Raw genomic sequence first — 23139 nt, forward strand, 5'->3', positions numbered from 1 at the left:
CTACGCCGAATCGCCGTTGTGGAGTGAGACAGTCTGGACCAACAGTGCCTTGATGAACTTGGGGATAGTATGCCACGATGAATACAGGCATGCATCAATGCAAGAGAACGTGCTACTGGGTATTAGAGGTATCGGCGTGTACAGCTATCGGGTCCACTGCCTCTGAAGGTCTCACTGTATGGTGGTACAACGTGCAATATGTGGTTTCCTTGAGAAATAAAAAGGGCCGAAATTATGCTGCTCTCTATTACAATTTTCTTTACAGTTTTCGGAACTTTCGGAACAAGGTGATGAAAAACTTTTTTGATGTGCAGGGTAGTAAAGGCCACTTAACAAAACATGGGTTTTGAAGTAGAAAAGTATTTTTTGTAGTTCACGAACAAATTAATCAGGCTGTATATCAAAATTACAAGATGATGAAAAAGAACAGTTGGTTAGAAAACATAACGCAATGCTTCAAACTTGTGGACTAAGTATTTCTGCAAGTTCATAAAGTTTTGAAAGAAGTCTTAACCTGGCAGTTTCTTTTGTTTATGAAATCTGTGAACTAGTGTTAAATTTTCTACGAAATCTTAAGTGAACTTTTGAAACTAAATCTTAGCTAGCGGCGGTAACGTGCAATCTCTCCCACCAGCTTTGTTCGTAGTCTTATTCAAATGTTGATTTGTAAAAACCCGTCTGAGGTATCATAGCTGTGCACTGATTCCTTACAACAGATTTTAATCACCCTTGCAGTGAAGTTTGAGGAACATTAAAGCGATCGGCAGCAGCCCTTTGCCGCACGGAATTAGCCGAGCGGTCTCGGGCGCTGCAGTCACGGACTGAGCGGCTGGTCCCGGCGGAGGTTCGAATCCTTCCTCGGACATGGGTGTGTGTGTTCGTCCTTAGGATAATTTACGTTAAGTAGTGTGTAAGCTTAGGGACTGATGACCTTAGCAGTTAAGTCCCATAAGATTTCTCACATATTTGAACATTTTTAGCAGCTCTTTCGGTCATTTCGGCTTCCATAACGCTTGTAACTCTTTGCCTCACTGTTGCGCACCACTCCCTTCGAGCCTCTTCTTCCTCAACCTCGGCATTGTGCCCTAAAAAAATCACAAATAAAAACAAATTACTTGCACGGCCCTCCCGAGTCTGGTGTAGCCCGTGTTACCCAACTGACATGACACTTTAAAACATGTCGGTAACAGGAAGCCTCTCGAATCGTGTTACCTGCATGTTTTTTATGATACATTCTTTACTAAGCTACTTAAATATGAATACCAGTACGATGATATTACTTATTTCCCCAAAACGTAGAGACTATGTTGAAGATTACAAAGCTCACCTTCTGTGACACTCAAGTAACATTTACTAACAACACAAACCAAATAGCTCAATCAAAGTAAAATTGTAGCAAATAGCGGAGTGCTATCTGCGCTTTATTTCAAACACTGCATGCGACCGCAGTTTTGCAGAAAACCCGAGAAATGCCAGGTGACCCTTACTAACTGCCGGCGCTTGCTAACCGCTGATCCACTATGTTCTTTGTTATTTTGGATGCAGTTTAACACAGTGCAGCATTCGGCGAGATAACTGTGGAGAAGTCTTCCACTATATTATTTTCCAGTACAACCGGCTGCTCAGAACTTAGGACTGACTCAAAGTGTCCTCGTATCCCCACTTTGGCGTGCTACTGTGCAGCCAGGAGAACGTACTGGAGAATTGACAGCTGTCACTGACTGCTGCTCTGTGCTACACCCTAAACTGTTTGAGGGGGATCCAACTCCACTCTTCTAGTACAGAGACCAATATTTCTTCTTTTCCGCTAATGTATTTTGGTTCATACATCAGAGCGGCTTTCTTAAGAGTCAACAATAATCGTTCTGCCATGTAAAACTGGGTTGAATTTCATTAGCATTCTTTGTCCACAAACGAATGGTGATCACCTACTATGATTAATCAGTACAGCAGGGTGATAGGAGGCCTCTTCGGAACTGAGGATGGAAATCTTACAAGTATACTGCAGCCTATTTGCTTTGTGCTGTAAATTGTTGCCGCAATCCGCATGCTAGGGAATATATACTGTCATTTTGTGAGAAACGACCTAATTTACCGTCAACAGTCTCACAGCCATACAAAACTGAGATAGACATAGTGTCTGTGAAAGCGAAGGGGTTCGCGTTTAGTCCTCAAAGCTAAATCTGCTAATCTGCTATCAGTAAAATCACAGCAAAAGGCGTGTAGAAACACGTAGGAATTTTGTAACGAATAAAGCGACTGTTTCCTTAGGTACTAGGAGGGGATAGACACCCGACAAGGGCGCAGACACAGAGGGGTGCAAAAAATTGACCCATAAAAAAAGAGGAAGGTGATTTAAGAATTAACCATGGGGGGATGAGAGGCACATGTTGTCGTCTACAGGATGCAATAAGCTTTTCCCTCTACACGAGACTAAAAACTCACGCTGTAAATAGCACTCAAAAAACGACTACTTCCGAACAGGGGTCATTTGGGTTGTATGTCATCAGTGAACTTGTTTGTTACAGCTGCTCACGTTCAACAATGGAGATTTGCTGCTGTTTCGCTGCGTTAATGTAGGGCGTCAAAGGTCGGCCACCGGATCTAATAATATGCTATTTAACCGAAGGTTTCCTTTTTTCAGAGTTTTGACAACTGGGAACTGGGATCAAACTGTTTAAGCTAGACTGCTTCGAAACATTTGACATAATAATAAGTTAAATGGAAATAAATACTACTTGTAACCTTACGTTAATTTCCTGTCAGGTAAGTGTTAAATGAGAGCTCTGTATCTGATTTCGAAAAGTATGCAGCATGTTTTGGTGCCAAACAGAATAAAAATATCGACACATCAGAGTTAGTTAACGAAATAGCTGCTTTCGAATTCCAGTAGAAACAGTCGATGAAGAGTACTGACACAGATTCGCATTTGGTTATTTTGAACTACATTATTTTCCTTATTATGGGTTACGAGACGCTTATCTGAACACTCAAATAACTTCCAGGATGTTTGTAATTTGAGTACACTTTCAGCAAATTAGAGAAGATAAAAAGCTGCTTAAGTTCGAGTATAGATGAAACAGGTTCAAATTCAGATATCTTGTCGATAGAATACGATACAACTGCTAAATCTGACTTCAGTTATATTATTATAGACATTGGTGCACTGAAAGCAAGAAAATGGAAAGTACAATTATAAAAAGAATAGAATTATTAGAAAGGAATTTGTTCTAAACACTTAAATGTAGCCGTTTTTCTTTTTTCCTAGTAGCTATACTTGACCACGATTTGCTGTCACTCAGTATGGTTAAATGGAATAGAAGGAAAAGAGAGAGCACGCGTTTCTAAATCGTATGGGGACTGGATATACTTTCTAATATCTTTCTCTGTCCTGTCTGTCCAACTCCCTCTCCCCTTTTCTTTATTCATCTCCTCCTTCTTCGCACACTTACTGCCCATCACCTCCTCGATCTTTCTCTGTCCACCTTCTCCCCCCCCTTTTTCTCTCCATCTCTTCCTGACCGGTCTCTGTTTCCGTCTCCCCGTTTTCTATGTCCTTTTCTTTCCACCCTTCCGTGCATCTCAACCCTCCTCTCTCTGACCCTGAACTTTGCTTACTGTTACTGCAAATTCAGATTCTGTAGTAGTATTCTAATCATAAACCAATAAGCCAAAAATACAAATTTACTGATTGCTAACAACGTTCCACTGTTGTATACTTTAAATGTGTTTTTAATTATTAAAAAGTGTATAATCTATATGTATCTGAACATTCATTTGAGTAACGTATACAAATTCGAAGTACAACGGAAAGGCACATTTTGAGATTTTTGGTAACAATGGTTCCCTATATATATATGTAATGCACATATATTAATTAAGCAGATACTTAAAAGCACACCGGTATCTAAATTCAACGTTGTGTCAAAATTTCAAAGGAATCAACCAGAAACTTTCGGAGATTAACGATTCAGAACAAACCAACATTTATAACATTTCCTCTTTTGTTACATATATCTTACTTATACACCAGATGGCGTTCCAGTTGGTATATAGAAACACGTAAGTATTCGAATGCAATGGTTCCTAATCGCGTCTCTGAAAGTTTCTGACCTAATGTTTGGAAATTTTGACTCAGCCTTGCACTGGAATACGTATGTGTTCTCGTAAACCTTTTTTTAAATAGCTATAATACATATTTTTATATATTTAATAGTAGGAAAAGATTGTTACAAAAATCCCAAAAAGGTGTATTTGTCATACAGGATGTTCGGAAACTGTCGTTGCAAACTTCTAGTACATGTAGAGGGGAGTAAGTACATAGTTAATAGGTACCTATGCGTAAGTACATAGTATTCTGAACAGGTACCTCTGTCCGGAAACGTAGCCTTTCGTTTCTACGACGGTTTCAGTTCAGATGTTTAACTCATTTACTTCTGCTTGAGAACTGAATTTATCGTGACATAATACAATTATTAGGTAACAGTTCGAAAGGAAACATGATGAAACATCCATTTATCACTTACGCGCATTTGTTTTTATTAACACTTAAACGTTACGTGTTTACATTATTCCAAAATATTCGTGCAGAACAGTACTGCTGCATTACAACAGTGGTTCGATGTAGCGACCACCAGCGTCGTTACAGACATTGTACCTACGAAGCATGTTCTGGTACACACTCTCCGTCCCACCTCATGTCTCTTCAGTTTCTAGTGCAGCGGCCAGAATTCTTACCGTCATATCTTCGTCTGTCTCCACAGGGATCTCGTAAATTAAACTTCGAATATGACTGCACAAGAAGTAGAACATATGAGTTAAATCTAGCGATCGAGGCGGCCATGCAGTTGGACCATGTCGACCTATCCATTTTCCACCACATCGTCTGTTGAGATGTCTCCGAACCGCACGTGACGAGTGAGATGGTGCCCCATCATGCTGAAACTATATTTCCTGACGGAGGTTCAGTGGCAAAGCTTCCAAGAACTGGTCATCGTGTCTACCCTGTTGCATACCAGAACAAACAACACTGACACTTTTCTGTTTCTCTCAGCAGAGATGGACGCGTTACATATCTCAACTGAAACAGTCGTAGAACGGAAACGGCACGTTTAAGGACACGGGTTCCTATTCAAAATATTATCTACTAACTCCCTTCTGCAAATGCAAAAGTCTGTAACGGGAATTTTCGAACTCCCTGTACAGGACCTATTAAAAAATAGATACGTAAAAGCATGCCTATAACAGAATGCAACGTTGTGTCAAAATTTCAACGCAATCGGTGAAGAAATTTGGGAGGTATACGATTCTGAACAAACCACCATTTAAATTTTTGTCTATATAGATTAATAATTCAGACAGTGCTAATAATTTAATAGGAGCAAATAAAATCTGTTTTTTTATTACAAATCACAATAAAATCAATATACAGTACCTGCCACGAACAATTAGACAGATTCTGCTTTAGTTTTAATTCTTCTAGAAAATATATACAGTTTGTAATTTACATTCATGTTCAGAAAAAAGAGAACACCTTAAAGACACTCGTTCGACTTATACTTGAGTATTGCTCATCAGTGTGGGATCCGTACCAGATCGGTTTGACGGAGGAGATAGAGAAGATCCAAAGAAGAGCGGCGCGTTTCGTCACAGGGTTATTTGGTAACCGTGATAGCCTTACGGAGATGTTTAATAAACTCAAGTGGCAGACTCTGCAAGAGAGGCGCTCTGCATCGCGGTGTAGATTGCTCGCCAGGTTTCGAGAGGGTGCGTTTCTCGATGAGGTATCGAATATATTGCTTCCCCCTACTTATACCTCCCGAGGAGATCACGAATGTAAAATTAGAGAGATTAGAGCGCGCACGGAGGCTTTCAGACAGTCGTTCTTCCCACGAACCATACGCGACTGGAACAGGAAAGGGAGGTAATGACAGTGGCACGTAAAGTGCCCTCCGCCACACACCCTTGGGTGGCTTGCGGAGGATAAATGTAGATGTAGATGTAGACTAGAGATAGGACATCTATATTCAAACAAATGTATATTTATATGTGCTGCAGAAATGATTAGCATTTCAGTCACCTCGGTTCAGAATCTGTCCTGCTGTCTAACAGGCACAGGGTCCTCCATGAGTCCTGATAACTTGTTCCATGCGTGATGGCATCGATGCGTATAAGGTAGGAAAGGCGTGCTGTGGTGTTGCCATCCATTCTGCATTCACCTGGTTCCAAAGTTCATGTGTGGTGGTTGGCACTGTGTCGCAATGCTGCACCCATCGTTTCACCATATCCAGTTTTGACTAGCAACAAGTCTGGTGATCAGGCGAGCCAGGGGAAAAGCCTGACGTCCTGTTACACCAAGGAGGCATGTGTTCGTGCAGCAACATGTGCTAATCCACATCTACATACATACTCTGCAAATCACATTTAAGTGTCTGGCAGAGGGTTCACAGAACCACTTTCACAATTATCTATTTTTCCAATCTCGTATAGCGCGCGGAAAGAACGAATACCTATATCTTTCCGTACGAGCTCTGATTTCCCTTATTTTATCGTGGTGATCGTTTCTCCCTATGTAGGTCGGCGTGAATAAAATATTTTCGCATTCGAAGGAGAAAGTTGGTGATTGGAATTTCGCGAGAACATTCCGTCGCAACGAAAAACGCTTATCTTTTAATGATGTCCAGCCCAAATCCTGTATCAATTCTGTGACACTCTCTCCCATATTTCGCGATAATACAAAACGTGCTGCCTTTCTTTGAAATTTTTTGATGTACTCCGTCAGTCCTATCTGGTAAGCATCCCAAACCGCGCATCAGTATTCTAAAAGAGGACGGACAAGCGTAGTGTAGGCAGACTCCTTAGTAGGTCTGTTACATTTTCCAAGTGTCGTGCCAATGAAACGCAGTCTTTGGTTAGCCTTCTCCACGACATTTTCTGTGTTTTCCTTCCAGTCTAAGGTATTCGTAATTGTAATACCTAGGTATTTAGTTGAATTTATGACTTTTAGATTAGACTGATTTATCGTGTAACCGAAGTATAACGAATTCCTTTTAACACTCATGTGGATGTCCTCACACGTTTCGTTATTTAGGCTCAACTGCCAATTTTGCTCTTGCATTGTCTTGCTGAAAAATGGTGTCTGATGCGTTGTGCAGAAAGGGTATGACTTTTGGTCGCAGGATGTCATTCACTGCACTGGACGTGCACCAACTGTGATTTGTGATTGCCCGCATCTCGTGGTCGTGCGGTAGCGTTCTCGCTTCCCACGCCCGGGTTCCCGGGTTCGATTCCCGGCGGGGTCAGGGATTTTCTCTGCCTCGTGATGGCTGGGTGTTGTGTGCTGTCCTTAGGTTAGTTAGGTTTAAGTAGTTCTAAGTTCTAGGGGACTGATGACCATAGATGTTAAGTCCCATAGTGCTCAGAGCCATTTGAACCATTTGATTTGTGATTGTACCCGCGAGCATCCCACACTATTAAGTCCTGAGTAGGCGCTTGATGTCTTGTGCGAATGAAGTCACTGCGTTGCCGCTCTCCTGGCCTGGCGGCGACCAAAATGCGACCATCAATTTGAAACAAATAGAATCTTAATTTGTCCGAAAAGACTATCTGACACAATTAATGATCCCAGTGACGTCGTTCCATACACCAATGCCGTTTAGCATGTTTCTCCACTTTCGTCAAAGGCAGATGGACAAGTGGACGACGCTCGCGTAACCCGTATCGTAATAAACGGCGACGGACTGTCACCCCTGATAGTGAACGATGTGTTCCACTGTTGCGGCAGAGCCGAGGAGGACGTAGATGTGTCCTGCAATGCCATTCGGATGAGGCGTCTATTTTCTCGGCGATGGTCTGGGTGGTGTGACGTGGCCCATCTTGCCATGTTCTGCGGCCTTCCGTGACTCATTCTGCACACATCCGTTGCACCGTCGAAACACTTCGTCCCACACATGCAGCATTTTCCCGGATGTATGCATCACATTCTTTCATGCCAAAAATAAGCCCTCTTTGACACTCGTTATTCACGCATACGTCTGCGAGGCATCCTGCACGTCTGTTCAAGTCAGACTGATACATTACCTTCGGTGTATTGCGACAACGAGAACCGTAGCCACATTTTACCGGTAGGCGGTGTTGCGCGGCGATATTGATGCTGACCTTGAACTCTCCGGCCAATGTTGTTCAAATGCTAATCATTTCTGCAGAACATACTAATGATGATGTCCTGTGAATGTGAACTACCTATCTCTAGTCGTTTAAGGTGTTCTGTTTTTTTCTGAACATCCAATAATACATATAATTTTATGTCTCTAATATTTTCCATCTATATAGGTTTACTAGGAGGGTAATCCCAAAAGTAAGGTCTCCTATTGTTTCATAAGTAAATAGACCTGTTTATTTCTACAATGGTTTACATCAGTTTACAACTTGAACGTTTAGCTATTTTTCGACATTATCACCATTTCTGTCGAAGCATTTTTGTAGACGCTTCGGCAGTTTCTGTATGCCCATGTCATACCAGCTCGCCGCCATGCTGTTCAGAAAGTTATGCACCTTTTCTTTCACCTCGTCGTCGGAGCTGAATCGCTGGGTCCACAATTAACGCTGACAGGTACTGTGAGAGTCTGAGAAACTCAAACGGGCAATTCAGAACATGAGAAGAGGAATGTTGAGCAAGGGCGTACACATTCTCAATGACAACGCTCGCCCACACATCGCTCGGCAAAAGCGTTGCTCTCCTGCAACAGTTTCAGTGGAACATAATCACCGAGCCAACCGGAATGGCCGAAAGGTTCTAGGCGCTACAGTCTGGAACCGCGCGACCGCTACGGTCGCAGGTCCGAATCCTGCCTCGGGCATGGATGTGTGTGATGCCCTTAGGTTAGTTAGGTTTAAGTAGTTCTAAGTTCTAGGGGACTGATGACTCCAGAAGTTAAGTCCCATGGTGCTCAGAGCCATTTGAGCCATAATAACCGACCACGCTATAGCCCTGACTTAGCGCCCAGTGAGTATCACCTGTTCCCTAGGTTAAAAATGTTCAAGTGTGTGTGAAATCTTATGGGACTTAACTGCTAAGGACATCGGTCCGTAAGCTTACACGCTACTTAAGCTAATTTATCCTAAGGACAAACACACACACCCATGCCAGAGGGAGGACTCGAACCTTCGCCGGGATCAGCCGCACAGTTCCATAGGTTAAAAGAACAATTGGCCGGTAAGCGATTCAGCTCCGGCGACGAGGTGAAAGAAGAGGATCATAACTTCCTGAACAGCAAGGCGGCGAGCTGGTATGACATGGGCATACAAAAGCTGCCGCAGCGTCTACAAAAAACGCATCGACAGAAATAGTGATAATATCGAAAAATAGCTAAACGTTCAAGTTGCAAACTGATGTAAACCACTATAGAAATAAACAGGTTTATGTACTTATAAAACAATAGGAGACCTTACTTTTGGGATGTTGTTGTTGTAGTCTTCAGTCCTGAGACTGGTTTGATGCAGCTCTCCATGCTACTCTATCCTGTGCAAGCTTCTTCATGTCCCAGTACCTACTACAACCTACATCCTTCTGATCTGCTTAGTGTATACGTCTCTTGGTCTCCCTCTACGATTTTTACCCTCCACGCTGCCCTTCAATTGGTGATCCCTCGATGTCTCAGAACATGTCCTACCAACCGATCCCTTCTTCTAGTCAAGTTGTGCCACAAACTTCTCTTCTCCCCAATCCTATTCAATACCTCCTCATTAGTTATGTGATCTACCCATCTAATCTTCAGCATTCTTCTGTAGCACCACATTTCGAAAGCTTCTATCCTCTTCTTGTCCAAACTATTTATCGTCCATGTTTCACTTCCATACATGGCTACACGCCATACGAATACTTTCAGAAATGACTTCCTGACACTTAAATCAATACTGGATGTTAACAAATTTCTCTTCTTCAGAAACGCTTTCCTTGCCATTGCCAGCCTACATTTTATATCCTCTCTACTTCGACCATCATCAGTTATTTTGCTCCACATATAGCAAAACTACTTTAAGTGTCTCATTTCCTAATCTAATTCCCTCAGCATCACCTGAATTATTTCGACTACATTCCATTATCCTCGTTTTGCTTTTGTTCACGTTCATCTTATGCCCTCCTTTCAAGACACTGTCCATTCCGTTCAACTGTTCTTGTAAGTCCTTTGCTGTCTCTGACAGAATTACAATGACATCGGCGAACCTCAAAGTTTTTATTTCTTCTCCATGGATTTTAATGCCTACTCCAAACTTTTCTTTTGTTTCCTTTACTGCTTGCTCAATATACAGATTGAATAGCATCGGGGTGAGGTTACAACCCTGTCTCCCACCCTTCCCAATCACTGCTTCCCTTTTATGTCCCTCGACTCTTTTAACTGCCATGTGCTTTCTGCACAAATTGTAAATAGCCTTTCGCTCCCTGTATTTTACGCCTGCCACCTTCAGAATTTGAAAGAGAGTGTTCCAGTCAACATTGTCAATAGCTTTCTCTAAGTCTACAAATGCTAGAAACGTACGTTTGCCTTTCCTTAATATTTCTTCTATGATAAGTCGTAGGGTCAGTATTGCCTCACGTGTTCCAACATTTCTACGGAATCCAAACTGATCTTCACCGAGGTCGTCTTCTACCATTTTTCCCATTCGTCTGTAAAGAATTCGCGTTAGTATTTTGCAGCTGTGACTTATTAAACTGATAGTTCGGTAATTTTCTCATCTGCCAACACCTGCTTTTTTGGGGATTGGAATTATTATATTCTTCTTGAAGTCTGAGGGTATTTCGCCTGTCTCATACATCTTGCTCACCAGATGATAGAGTTTTGTCAGGACTGGCTCTCCGAAGGTTTGGGATTACCCTCATAATATTTTTCAATAACGCTTTTTTTCTATGAAGCCTATCGTACAAATTAGAAAATTTCCTCTGACTGTGTAGAAGAAATTGGAGAAAGTTACTTTTTCTGTGGGAGGGAGGGAGGGGGGGGGGAGGGGCGATGGGACTTTGAAAGTTCTGCCAAGGGCGCAGGATCACTGCGTGGCCTATGGTCACGTGTGAGCAATGAACGATGCGGCGCGCGCCTCCTGTCCGGCCGACAGGAAGAGCACGCCAGGCTGTCGCCGCTGTCGTCCCGGACGTGCGGCGCATGCGCAGTGTGACCCCCATTCGGCCAGGGCTGACCCGGCGCTGTGCTGTTGTGTCGCAGGTGCCAACATGCTGTGGAACAACATGCTGGAGCCCGTGGGCAACAAGTCGGAGCGCGGCCTGCGGCGCGTCTTCGAGGACTTCCGCTGCCCCACCGAGGACGCGCCCTTCATCTTCACCGCCAACAACTCCAGGACCTTCCAGCGCACGGGCCGCCAGTGGTAGCATCCGTCTCCACAGACAGGAAGTGCCCTTCGGAGTCAATTGAAGAACTTCGACTGCATTTCTGATTGGGAAGGAAGGCCGTTCGGCTGTGCCGTTACCGTCATATGCACGGCTTCCTTGTTACTTTTATTCCTTTGTTTCCGTAGCCTCCGTCACTCACTCAGGCCTGCTTCGGACTGCACAGTTAATGTAAATGTAAGGTACTGCGCTTGTTCTCGCAAGTTGGTCTCCCACCCGATCTCGTAATTACGCAACTTTCCTAATTCCAACCACTGCTGTAAACATGTAAAAAATAACAAGTGTAAATAATATTATTTAAAGATTTGTCGTGGTGTGCCTCTTGTTTATTGCGTGTGCAATAATCATGCGTCTTTCAGTGATTTCATATACCTAGTACACGATTGTGGTAACCTTGTGGTCACTACCATACGGGCAGTTTCCCAGTGAACATAATTCACCCTTTCTCTTCATTTAATTACGAATATTAGTATACCCTTGAATGATTATTAGAATGAATTTTGAAGCGTACATTTAAGTATACATTTAAGTAAGCTTTCATCACTATCGAGCAGCCTACATAAATAAACACAGTCTAAGCTATAGGTCTAGTATGAAATCGCGAGAACATATTTGCTCGTGGAAGTGTTTGAAGCTCGATTTCGATGGAGTTATAACGAATGAACATATAGTTACAAGTCAGAAACAAAAGAGTGAAGACAGAGAGGTTAAAACAAACACAGTAATAAAACTAAAACTGTTTGATTTGGCTTTAAAGTCGTGCTTTTTACACTAATACACGCACTCTTCTTGAGCCAATACAGTATTTGTGTAGCTAAATCCAGCATAGAGGCAAGATAATACACTGAAATTATACATTTTTTGTAGCTAAGAAATATTATTCATACAAAAAGTAGTTATCATGAGACAACGACGTCGTAACTTTCGTATAACTTTCCGACGAAGTACAGTGCTGATTCCGAATTGACATAATAACGTCTTTTTCATTTCAAACAATTAACAGAAGACGTACAGGTTGTTATATGGCAACTGATGTGGTCTTGGTAGGTCTTCATGAAGATCTTGACTGTGTTTCAAGAATTCAGTACCGTACCAGTGGGAAAGGTAGGTGTGACAAAAATAGGAACTTCCAGGTAATTTTGATCACGCTGAGCTCCACAGCTGAATTATGCTAATATTATGATTAGTGAGAAATACCACGGCTGTACTGATACATACTTATTTTGTCCCGATCGATATCGTTCACTAGAACGTCATCGGGCTTCTGAGTTGTGTCAGTATTCTAACGTAAGTTATCTAGTAGTCTCGTGTAACTTTAGAAGCATCAAGTTCTTTGCTCATTCTGATAAAGCAAGTAAGTCAGCATTTACGTTCTGGATGGCTGTGTGCAGATTTCTCGGGCTTACTCTTAGGTATAACTGAAGGTCATCAGCACATAAATGACATTCGCAATGGTAGATAATAGCCGACACATCGTTAACAAATAATGGGAAATGTAACGGACCGAGAAATGATCCTTGGGGGACTCGTGATACTATATTCTACATTTGTGACCCGTTGTTTCGAGCATTACACAATGTTGGCGGCGTGTAAGGTATGAGGGGAGCCATTCTACACCACCTGAAGAAAAGTTTTGACTTTTAGGTTTAGCAAGTACTATTGGACGTTACACTGTGAGGGTTCTGTTTGTCAACATCAAAACGGAAGAATTTTGATATACACCATCCTCAAGAGGATACAGATTGATAATGTGACTCAAGGGTTATTGAACGCTGATTTACTCTGGTCCTCGTACATATGATAACGAGGAGACTAATTTCACATGAATTCAATTTCTAAAGAAATTATGTGATAACCTTTTAAAAATATGTGACCAGGGGAAGGACGTTAAGTTATGATCACTAAATAAGTATGTGAAAATGGATTAATAATTGCTTGAATAATTGGAAAAATTTATTGGAAAGAATACTTCAAAAAAATTTTGAAGGTAATCTATGAACCTGTGCACAATCTTGGGTTAACTTTAACTGATACCATTATCAACAGACCTTTAATATCGTTACATTTAAGGTCAATAAACATAACTTGCATTACGCACTGCTGCTCCCAGTAGTGTGTGGTACCATATAATCGCCGCAACCATTGGAATTGTCGATCTTCACATTAATTCTTGACTGTGAGAATGTCGATGCAGGAACGCTCCTCCGGATGCCGCGGGGGTTCTTCTTGTCTGCACAGGACCTCTTGATGCAGGATTTCAACGGCTAATGAAGTGAAGAACAGGTAGGAGTTGACCTTGTGGCCGCGCGAATAAATATTGCTTTTTAATAACTTTTTGTAATACTTTTAATGAACGGTTAAAATACAAATTTTTAACAATGCCGGTACGACGGCTCCAAACATACGTCCGTACACTACCACTTTCCGAAAACAAAACGGTGAAGATACATGGACCAATAAATTGAAGTGCTTATTTCTTACCTTGTTTCATACAGATACACTCCTGGAAATGGAAAAAAGAACACATTGACACCGGTGTGTCAGACCCACCATACTTGCTCCGGACACTGCGAGAGGGCTGCACAAGCAATGATCACACGCACGGCACAGCGGACACACCAGGAACCGCGGTGTTGGCCGTCGAATGGCGCTAGCTGCGCAGCATTTGTGCACCGCCGCCGTCAGTGTCAGCCGGTTTGCCGTGGCATACGGAGCTCCATCGCAGTCTTTAACACTGGTAGCATGCCGCGACAGCGTGGACGTGAACCGTATGTGCAGTTGACGGACTTTGAGCGAGGGCGTATAGTGGGCATGCGGGAGGCCGGGTGGACGTACCGCCGAATTGCTCAACACGTGGGGCGTGAGGTCTCCACAGTACATCGATGTTGTCGCCAGTGGTCGGCGGAAGGTGCACGTGCCCGTCGACCTGGGACCGGACCGCAGCGACGCACGGATGCACGCCAAGACCGTAGGAACCTACACAGTGCCGTAGGGGACCGCACCGCCACTTCCCAGCAAATTAGGGACACTGTTGCTCCTGGGGTATCGGGGAGGACCATTTGCAACCGTCTCCATGAAGCTGGGCTACGGTCCCGCACACCGTTAGGCCGTCTTCCGGTCACGCCCCAACATCGTGCAGCCCGCCTCCAGTGGTGTCGCGACAGGCGTGAATGGAGGGACGAATGGAGACGTGTCGTCTTCAGCGATGAGAGTCGCTTCTGCCTTGGTGCCAATGATGGTCGTATGCGTGTTTGGCGCCGTGCAGGTGAGCGCCACAATCAGGACTGCATACGACCGAGGCACACAGGGCCAACACCCGGTATCATGGTGTGGGGAGCGATCTCCTACACTGGCCGTACACCACTGGTGATCGTCGAGGGGACACTGAATATTGCACGGTACATCCAAACCGTCATCGAACCCATCGTTCTACCATTCCTAGACCGGCAAGGGAACTTGCTGTTCCAACAGGACAATGCACGTCCGCATGTATCCCGTGCCACCCAACGTGCTCTAGAAGGTGTAAGTCAACTACCCTGGCCAGCAAGATCTCCGGATCTGTCCCCCATTGAGCATGTTTGGGACTGGATGAAGCGTCGCCTCACGCGGTCTGCACGTCCAGCACGAACGCTGGTCCAACTGAGGCGCCAGGTGGAAATGGCATGGCAAGCCGTTCCACAGGACTACATCCAGCATCTCTACGATCGTCTCCATGGGAGAATAGCAGCCTGCATTGCTGCGAAAGGTGGATATACACTGTACTAGTGCCGACATTGTGCATGCTCTGTTGCCTGTGTCTATGTGCCTGTGGTTCTGTCAGTGTGATCATGTGATGTATCTGACCCCAGGAATGTGTCAATAAAGTTTCCCCTTCCTGGGACAATGAATTCACGGTGTTCTTATTTCAATTTCCAGGAGTGTATTTAACTATGTATCAAAACATTATCCTTGCCACAAAACATCTCGTTAATTTACCTTTGATGCTGTCTACAACTCTTTCAGTTTACATATAGCTTATATACAGGATGTCCCATTTATCTTGACCATCCTAAATAACTGTTTGCCTAGAAGCAAATTACAAAATGTTTCAAGCAAATGTTCTTCAGCCGTCAGGGGGATATCAATCAGCATGATTTTCTTCGTTGTAGCTTTTTTTTTTTTTTTTTGTACAAAGATATGAGCAGCGGTATGACTTTTTTAAATGGCACCCTGTATTTTTTATTCGGAAATTCATTTCCTCTCTTAAAGACATATTCAAAACTTTATCACAGTTTACCATTCACCGAAAGAGAACGTTATTAATTACATAACACAACATTGACGTTGAGCCCGGGATCACAAACTCGTCCACTTGGTGGAGTTGTCAGAAAACAAATGAAAACCAAGCAGTGCGGGCACTCTGCCGTACAGCAAAAATACGTAGCTTCTAGCAACACAAAAAGGGGCAACTTAAGAGACGGACTCAGACTGTGAGACATTTCATCAATTTCATGTTTTGTTCTCGCTTCCTTGCGGGAAGGTCCCCAGCTCTCTACGTCATGCGACCCCTGGCCACCTTGATTCGGACGAATGCAGTAGTTGCTTGCAGCAAACGAAACGTAGTATGGATAAAAGAAATCTATACCCTCACCGATGAAATTCCCCTGACATGCAGCTACCGTGAGCTCATTCGCCGAATCATTCCTTGTATTCCACGACAGAAATGATGAGACCACATGCTAATTATTGTTTGATTTATTTTATTACTTAACTATCAGTTAACTGTTTGCATGTTGAATTACGAAAAAGATGGGAAAGTACCTCACGGGCCATCCAACGAAAGTAGACGGGACAGAAGGGGCTGTCACCTTTCAAAGTATCGAGTTCGACAGTGTCGAAGGCATTACTGGATCCAAAAAAACACGTAAGAGTCGCCATTTTTGTCCATAGCTTATTCTTTTTGTATGGAGGTTTTATGAATTACATTTCCCAGGCTATTGGGAAGATGCTGGAGATCATAGAATTGTTAAAAATGTCCATTATTATGGGCAGTAATGGATCAATGACTTCATGTCTGTGTTAAGGAATAACGGCTCTAAAAAAATGTTTCGTTTGTATCAGTCCTATATACTTCAGGAAGTTCGATGGTTTGCGTCCTTGAGCGATGGTCAAGTAGCGAAGTAGGCGTGGCGAAATACACATTCAGGTCTTCAACACAAAGGAGAGATTCAGCTGCAGATTGAGGTTTGCCTGTTCCTGGCCCTCGTACATTTTTCCACAAAACGGAGAGCCTGTGAAAGTTCTCAGTAAAAGTGGGCGTATCTGTGTTTTATACCTCTCACCGACTAACTCGGTTGTGTAGTCTCTTGTAGGAGGCACGATTCTCGGAGCCCTTTATATTTCAAGTGTGCTGCGTCTTAGACACTCATAAGGTGGTCGGGTTGATCGGTAAGCCATGGTGCTGGTTTTCTCCTGACTCCTACATTTTTTATCGGAGCATTTTAATTGTACAAATTAGCCACTCCCCAATGAAATTAGGTACTCCATAAATTAGTCAAAATTATTTTCTGTCATTCCCTACCAAGAGACATCATAGGCGTCAGCTGTACGTTCAAATTTAATCAAGCGCTTAAAATCTCTAAAAGTGGCCACTTGAGGTTTGTTCTTTGGACATTGTAACGAATAATTCTTGAGTATTACCTCACGACCAGATAAGACAGATCCAGAAATTCAGTCAGTGCGAATTATTCTGTTTAGAGACTTGGCTGCGAACATGTGTCTACAGTATGATAAGTTGGACCAAGTGGAAACAGTGTGAGATTCGAGCAGAAAAGTATAGTCTTGCATGTTGAAACTGCAGGGCTGTTGATTATAAAATTTATGGGCACATCTCCAGTTACAGTTGCATGCTCATACATAGATACAAGAGCTGGGAGTGCTGATTAGTGGCTACAGGGCTCTCCGTCATTGGGGGGATTGTGTGTTACACAGATAAGATACCTTCGGTTGAGATATTTAATTTCAATGAATATATATTCGGGTTGTTTGTCCTCATCTTTGGACGTTACCACCACATTGGGGAGTAAGTATAATTGTATACATGCAGCCAAGCCGCCGCTTCTTCTGTTATACCTGTCATGTCTCAGAATCATGTAGTCATCGAGGCTTACAGAACTGGAAGGGATACTCCGCTTAAGCCACGTCTCCGACAGTAGTAGTCCGTCTCTAATGACCTCGATGTCGACGGGACGTTAAACACTAATATCCTCCTCTTCCGACAGTAGCACGACACGAAAGCTGCGGTACTTAAATGTGCATCTGGACTCAGTGAAGTGCGCCGGTAAGGACTGCACGTTTGCAAGAGCGAGTTGTATTGTGCAGTCATCGCGAATAGTTTCCGCTGTAATGCTACAAGTAGGGACAGAGACTCCCCTGGACTCTGACAAAATTTACACTCGTTTCTTGCCGTCAGGTTTAACACTAGTACGTAACAATTAGAGTAACGTGTTCCACAGGTATCAGAAGAACTTACAAAACGAGCATTAGTGCACCCAATTTACAACAAACACCTAGGTTCTGCCACTGACCGTCTTGACGTGCACACGACCTGGTAAGAAGATGCAATTTTACCAATTTTTTCAGTGCATTAAACTGTATGTACATGACAACTGAAACATTTGACAAACTCATAAAACATGCAAACAGATAAATCACACTCAATAACAAATGTCAGAGCAAACAATTCCAGAGAATGCTTAATAATGCTAAGTAGTAGATGAAAGAAACCCCTCGAGAACTCTTAACAAAAACTTATAAATCCATAAAAAGTGATAACCCATACTCATACTATTATTATAAATGCAGAAGTAACTCTGTCTGTTACTTTTTAGGATTAAACCGCAGAACCGATTTCGATTAAAATTCGTATGGCGAAAGCCTGAAAACTGAGGACGAATATAAGCTACTCTAGAAATTCTGTAGAAAAATACATTCAATGATTAGAAGAATATCATGCGAATTGCTGAAAATAGTTATTCTTCGAAAAAGCTGTACTCTTTTACTTTTGAACTTTATCCTGTTTGTTAAAATGCTTTTGTTGGGTGATACGTTCTACATAACACGATTCAAATTTATGGACACAATGCATGTACTCAATGGGTTTCATCCATAATTCCATACTAAAATTATTAAATGCGGAAATAAATCTGTTGCGTTTATACGACTAAACCACTGAACCGCTTATGATTAAATTTGTTATGGAGCTATTTTAGAAAGTAAAAAAGAAAAGAAATCGACTCCTAGGACGGTGAAGTGAGGAGTGAAACTTACTTTTGTACATCAGGGAACACAAACCATGTTAAAAAAATCATTAAATTTGTTGCATAATAAATACGTTGTGTAATGCGTACCACTCGGCACCGACTCTGCACACAGCATGTCGTTGTACATTGCTGTGGCAGTCGAAAGGGGGGAGGGTGGGAGGAGGGGGGGGGGAGCTTAGTTACTCTCTGTCACTCATCATAACATAACTACTGAAATGCAAGCGCAAATGCAGATAACAGCTAGTATTAAACAAAAGAACTGTTAACGTTATAGACATCCAATTTGAAAAACCGTCGTCACAAAAGGGGTTAATTTTAGATTAATTATCACAGAGCAGTCACTTATAGTAATTAATGACGACACCAAAAATACAATCAGAAAAGCATGTAACCTAGTTTGCATACGTAGGGTAAGGTGACTTCATCAAGGGAAGATGCTCACATGTTCTGACACCAGCTGATTTTTCAAGATGGCCTCTCGCCACAGTTCCGCCAAAACATTGCATGTGAGTTTGAACCTCATTTGTTCCATGAAATGAAAACATTTCTACTGAAATAACTTATCGTCCAGGAAAGTCAAAAGCGGTAAGCATGAATGCAGTAGTTTTAGAAATGATATTGAAACACAAAAATTCATTATTCACGTACTTGTAATATTATATGTAGCAAATATAGTATATTGTATGGAGGGGCGCACATCACTGCTATCATTACAATTATTGCTCTGTGTTCTTATCCGCTTTTCCCTCTTATGTTTCAAGAAGTATAATTCTAAATAGGAAAAGGAAAACTAATGTGAGCGTGTGGGTTTGCTATTCTGCCATTCTGCGCAACGGATTAATCTGAGATGTACCCTTTACCCTGTGGCTCCTGCAAGATGCAATTTCCACCCCCACACTATTACATAAGTCAGACAGACGCTCCTAACGTTCTAAAGAGAAATGCCCGAAAAACTTTCAGCAATAAATATCGTCTGGAGTCGTCCGCTGTAAGGAAATGACACAAAAATTCACAAAATTTCTTATGTAACTAGTGGGATACTTGGGTACTGGAGTAGTGCTAGTTAGTGTAAGAAAAACATAAAACTAACGAACATTATTATTTATTTTGCAAAAATTTTGAGAAATCACACTGGCACTCTTAGTTATGAACTGAACACGTTATTTCCTGGTTCTTTTCGGAATATGAAATTACCTCTCAACGATAGGATTCGCCAATGAAATTTCTGTACAAAGTTTAAGATTGTTATTGACTTGGCAGAATGGCTGAGAGCCACGCCTACTCAACTTGAATAATTATTCATTAGAATGTTGCTAAGTATGGGCGATGCTGTCACGTGTGAAATGCAGTGAAGTGTACTGTTGTGGAGGAAATATGGGGCTCGCAAGAGCTGTAGCGCACAATACCGTAAGCTGCAATGGCTGCTGTCTGCGCCGCTCGCTGCTGACAAATAAGATAACTTTCGTTCTATCTGGATTGACCTTCGCCAATCAAACTCTCCCTACGCCTTGAGAAGTCAAGGACTCCTATTCGCCCCTAGTCTAACTATTGGCGTAGTACACTGGAAGATAACCAGTCCACCATGATGCCAGTCAAAAATTCGCTCGCAGGCGTTTAACTATAACTCTGTCCGTTCACACCGCACAATAAGTGTGGTGGCCAACACAGTGAACAACGCTTAATCGCAAGGACTCAATATAGAGTCGCACTTCGATTCGCTCTCGACAGAGGTGCTCTCCCAGTGGAGTACTGAGGAGAGACTAGTTCCTCGCTCTTTGAGTACACGTACAAGCGCGCACGCTCTCATTACTTGTTCTCGCTCCAAGAGCGACAACGGAACGGTCCCTCTCTACGGCAGACGTGAAGGGGTACATGTTTCGGTCTCTTCCATTACTCCTTCAGCTCAAGGCGTCAGAAATATCGTCTGCCAATCAGCATTGCTCTTCTAAAATGGGAGAATGACGTTTCGTTTAAGGCGACCAATCCGGAAACCTGTAGCATCGGCGTTTGGCGTTTGCTGTCTCCATGTGAAAATCTCTGAAACTGCGTGCTATGTGTAAAGGATGCGTAGGCTGACCGCTCCCACACAATGTAGCGGAATTTGCTTTTAAGCCAAACACGGGGTTGTCCTTTCACTCGGGCAAACGCTGTCTGCTCTACGGGCGGTCACCGTCGACGTAGATGAGTTGGGACTGGCCTCGCGTGCGGTTGCCTCTGTCGAACGAAAAGCTCCTGTGACCGTCGTGTCTGGAATGGATGAGTGTACGCCAGCCTCGAGTATTTCAACCACGGTACGCACTTGCGATTTATTAGTTATTTTCATATCGTTTACATGAATTTATACAACATTGACTTTATCTTATCGAGTTTGGGTTCGAATGAAGCGTCTTGCTGGGCGGAATATGGTTGTGAGGGCGGAATATGTAAGCAATGAAGGTCAGGAGACCACGACGTCTTACACTAATGTTTATATGACACCTGAAGGCAGAATGAAAGAAGCTGTACAAACTGCCCCATAAACAGTTTATGTTGTGCGTGCAGCATCTAAAGAACACGGAATTCCTAGACAGACACTTGCACCGTACATTAACGTAATTTACCTGTGGCCATACCAACTCACAAATTTATTTTTCCAGATATGTGAACACAGCAAAGGTTACACCAGACCTTGAAGATGTTTGATTTTATCCAAAGTATAATTCTACACAAGTTTTTACATTGTAGCAAGAAAACATTTTACGTGGATGTGCTGAAGCATCTGATAACATGCTGTTTGGTATCATCATGATGCAGCTTGCTAAGTTGGAATATGTCACAGCAGCTTGCAATAATATCAGAATGTCAGAAAATTGGGAGCCAAATAAAAGTACTGGTTCAGAGTGGTGCCAGGAAGTATCGAAAAGATGTCATTCATTGAGTTTGAAGAAGCCACAGCCTACATCATTATCGAGAACAACAAGGTTCTACCCTCACAGTGCAGGACTGTTCATTGGGAAATTTGTGGAGATCTTCAAGCGTTTTATCACATGGCCCTGAATTCCTACACAGTCTGGATGTGACTGGGATAAAAACCGCTCAGTCATCAGCAAAAGTCATTGCTCCAAAACGACAAAAGCAGGTAGGACGCTGCACATCTGCTGAACGTGGCCAACTTGTTACCCTGAATTCTTGTTTAAACGCATTGGGGAATTCTATTATATCTGCAATAATATTCCCTAGAACTCGTTGTCAAGGACACATGATATATATAGTGCACCACTACAAACACTAGGGTTAGCTCAGAAGTCCTGGTCGATGACAGAGGAAAATTTTGTTCGTTACAAGAACCGTTTTGACAATCATGGAAGCTATCTCAATGTAGTTGGTACTGATATAGCAAAGCAGAATGACGTGACAATTCTGACACTCTCACCACATTGTAGCCACGAAATACAACGTCTAGACTGAACTGTTTATAGTCCTTGAAGAGGTTTTATTACAGTCATGTCACAACTTAATGACCATGAACCCCAGAAATACTGTCACACTTCAAAATCTTGCAGCACTTGTCGAAAGATCATATTCGATGGCATTCACAGTACCCAATACCGCATCAGGATTCCAGTGCACCGGCATCTGCCCTCTTAAGTCCAATATTTTACAGAACAAGATTCCCTGTCTTCTTCTGTAACGCTGCGTGAAACAACTGAATAAAATGGTAAAGGGAACTGCGATGCAATTAACGATAAAGATACTATTGTAAGTGTTATATCAACCTTCGATCTGTCCAGAAAATGGCAAGAAACTGCTACACCCGGCCCTTTAAGAGACATCACCAGTAGAGCACCATACACGTCTCTCACACCTCAAGAAATTAGTACATTTCCAAAGGCACTAGCAAAGAAAAGTTCATCTGCCAGAAGGAAAGAAGCAAAACACAAATCTTGACAGACACCCCAGAAAAGCAGTAATTCATAGAACAAAAGCAAAAGAAAGCCAAGGGAAGCGCAAAAGATGTCATTCCTGTGAAGCAGACAGCCAGCGCCAAAACACAACTTGTTTTAGAAATCGATGACTCTGATGCAGAAATGCGAATTGAGTAGGATGACACAGACGATGGCATAGATTCTTTTAGTAGCGATTAAAAGCACGATATGTTGACACTACTCACTGAATATCCCAAAAAAGATGATTATATAGTGGTGAAACTGAAGTTGCCGCAAAAACAGATTCCGTTTCGGTACTTGGTTGCCACGATCAGTCCTACCGACAACGAGAAAAAAGCCGCAAAAGAGTCGTACTGAAGAAATCACATAAAAGTGAGAACCATTTAACAATGCCGAAAAATCCAGAGAAAAATGACATCCATCTTAGTGACACTGTGAGTAAACTATCGAAAACCATTCAAAAGCCAAGATTGCACTTTTTTTTTTTTTTTTTTTTTTTTTTTTCCAAGAC

The 23139-nt window shown here is 42.6% G+C and overlaps 1 protein-coding gene across 1 annotated transcript in view; it reads left to right on the forward strand.

The window, feature by feature from the left end:
* The window catches only part of LOC126458959 (phospholipase B1, membrane-associated-like), a 279558-nt gene extending 267879 nt beyond the window's left edge, over positions 1-11679 (forward strand). The window contains exon 8 of the mRNA XM_050095828.1: positions 11220-11679. Within this exon, the coding sequence (XP_049951785.1) occupies positions 11220-11383 (164 nt within the window). The 3' untranslated portion in view covers positions 11384-11679. The remainder of the gene's footprint in view (positions 1-11219) is intronic.
* The last annotated feature ends 11460 nt before the right edge of the window (positions 11680-23139 follow it).

The sequence above is a fragment of the Schistocerca serialis genome, chromosome 1 (genome assembly GCF_023864345.2).
Source record: "Schistocerca serialis cubense isolate TAMUIC-IGC-003099 chromosome 1, iqSchSeri2.2, whole genome shotgun sequence".
NCBI lineage: Eukaryota > Metazoa > Arthropoda > Insecta > Orthoptera > Acrididae > Schistocerca > Schistocerca serialis.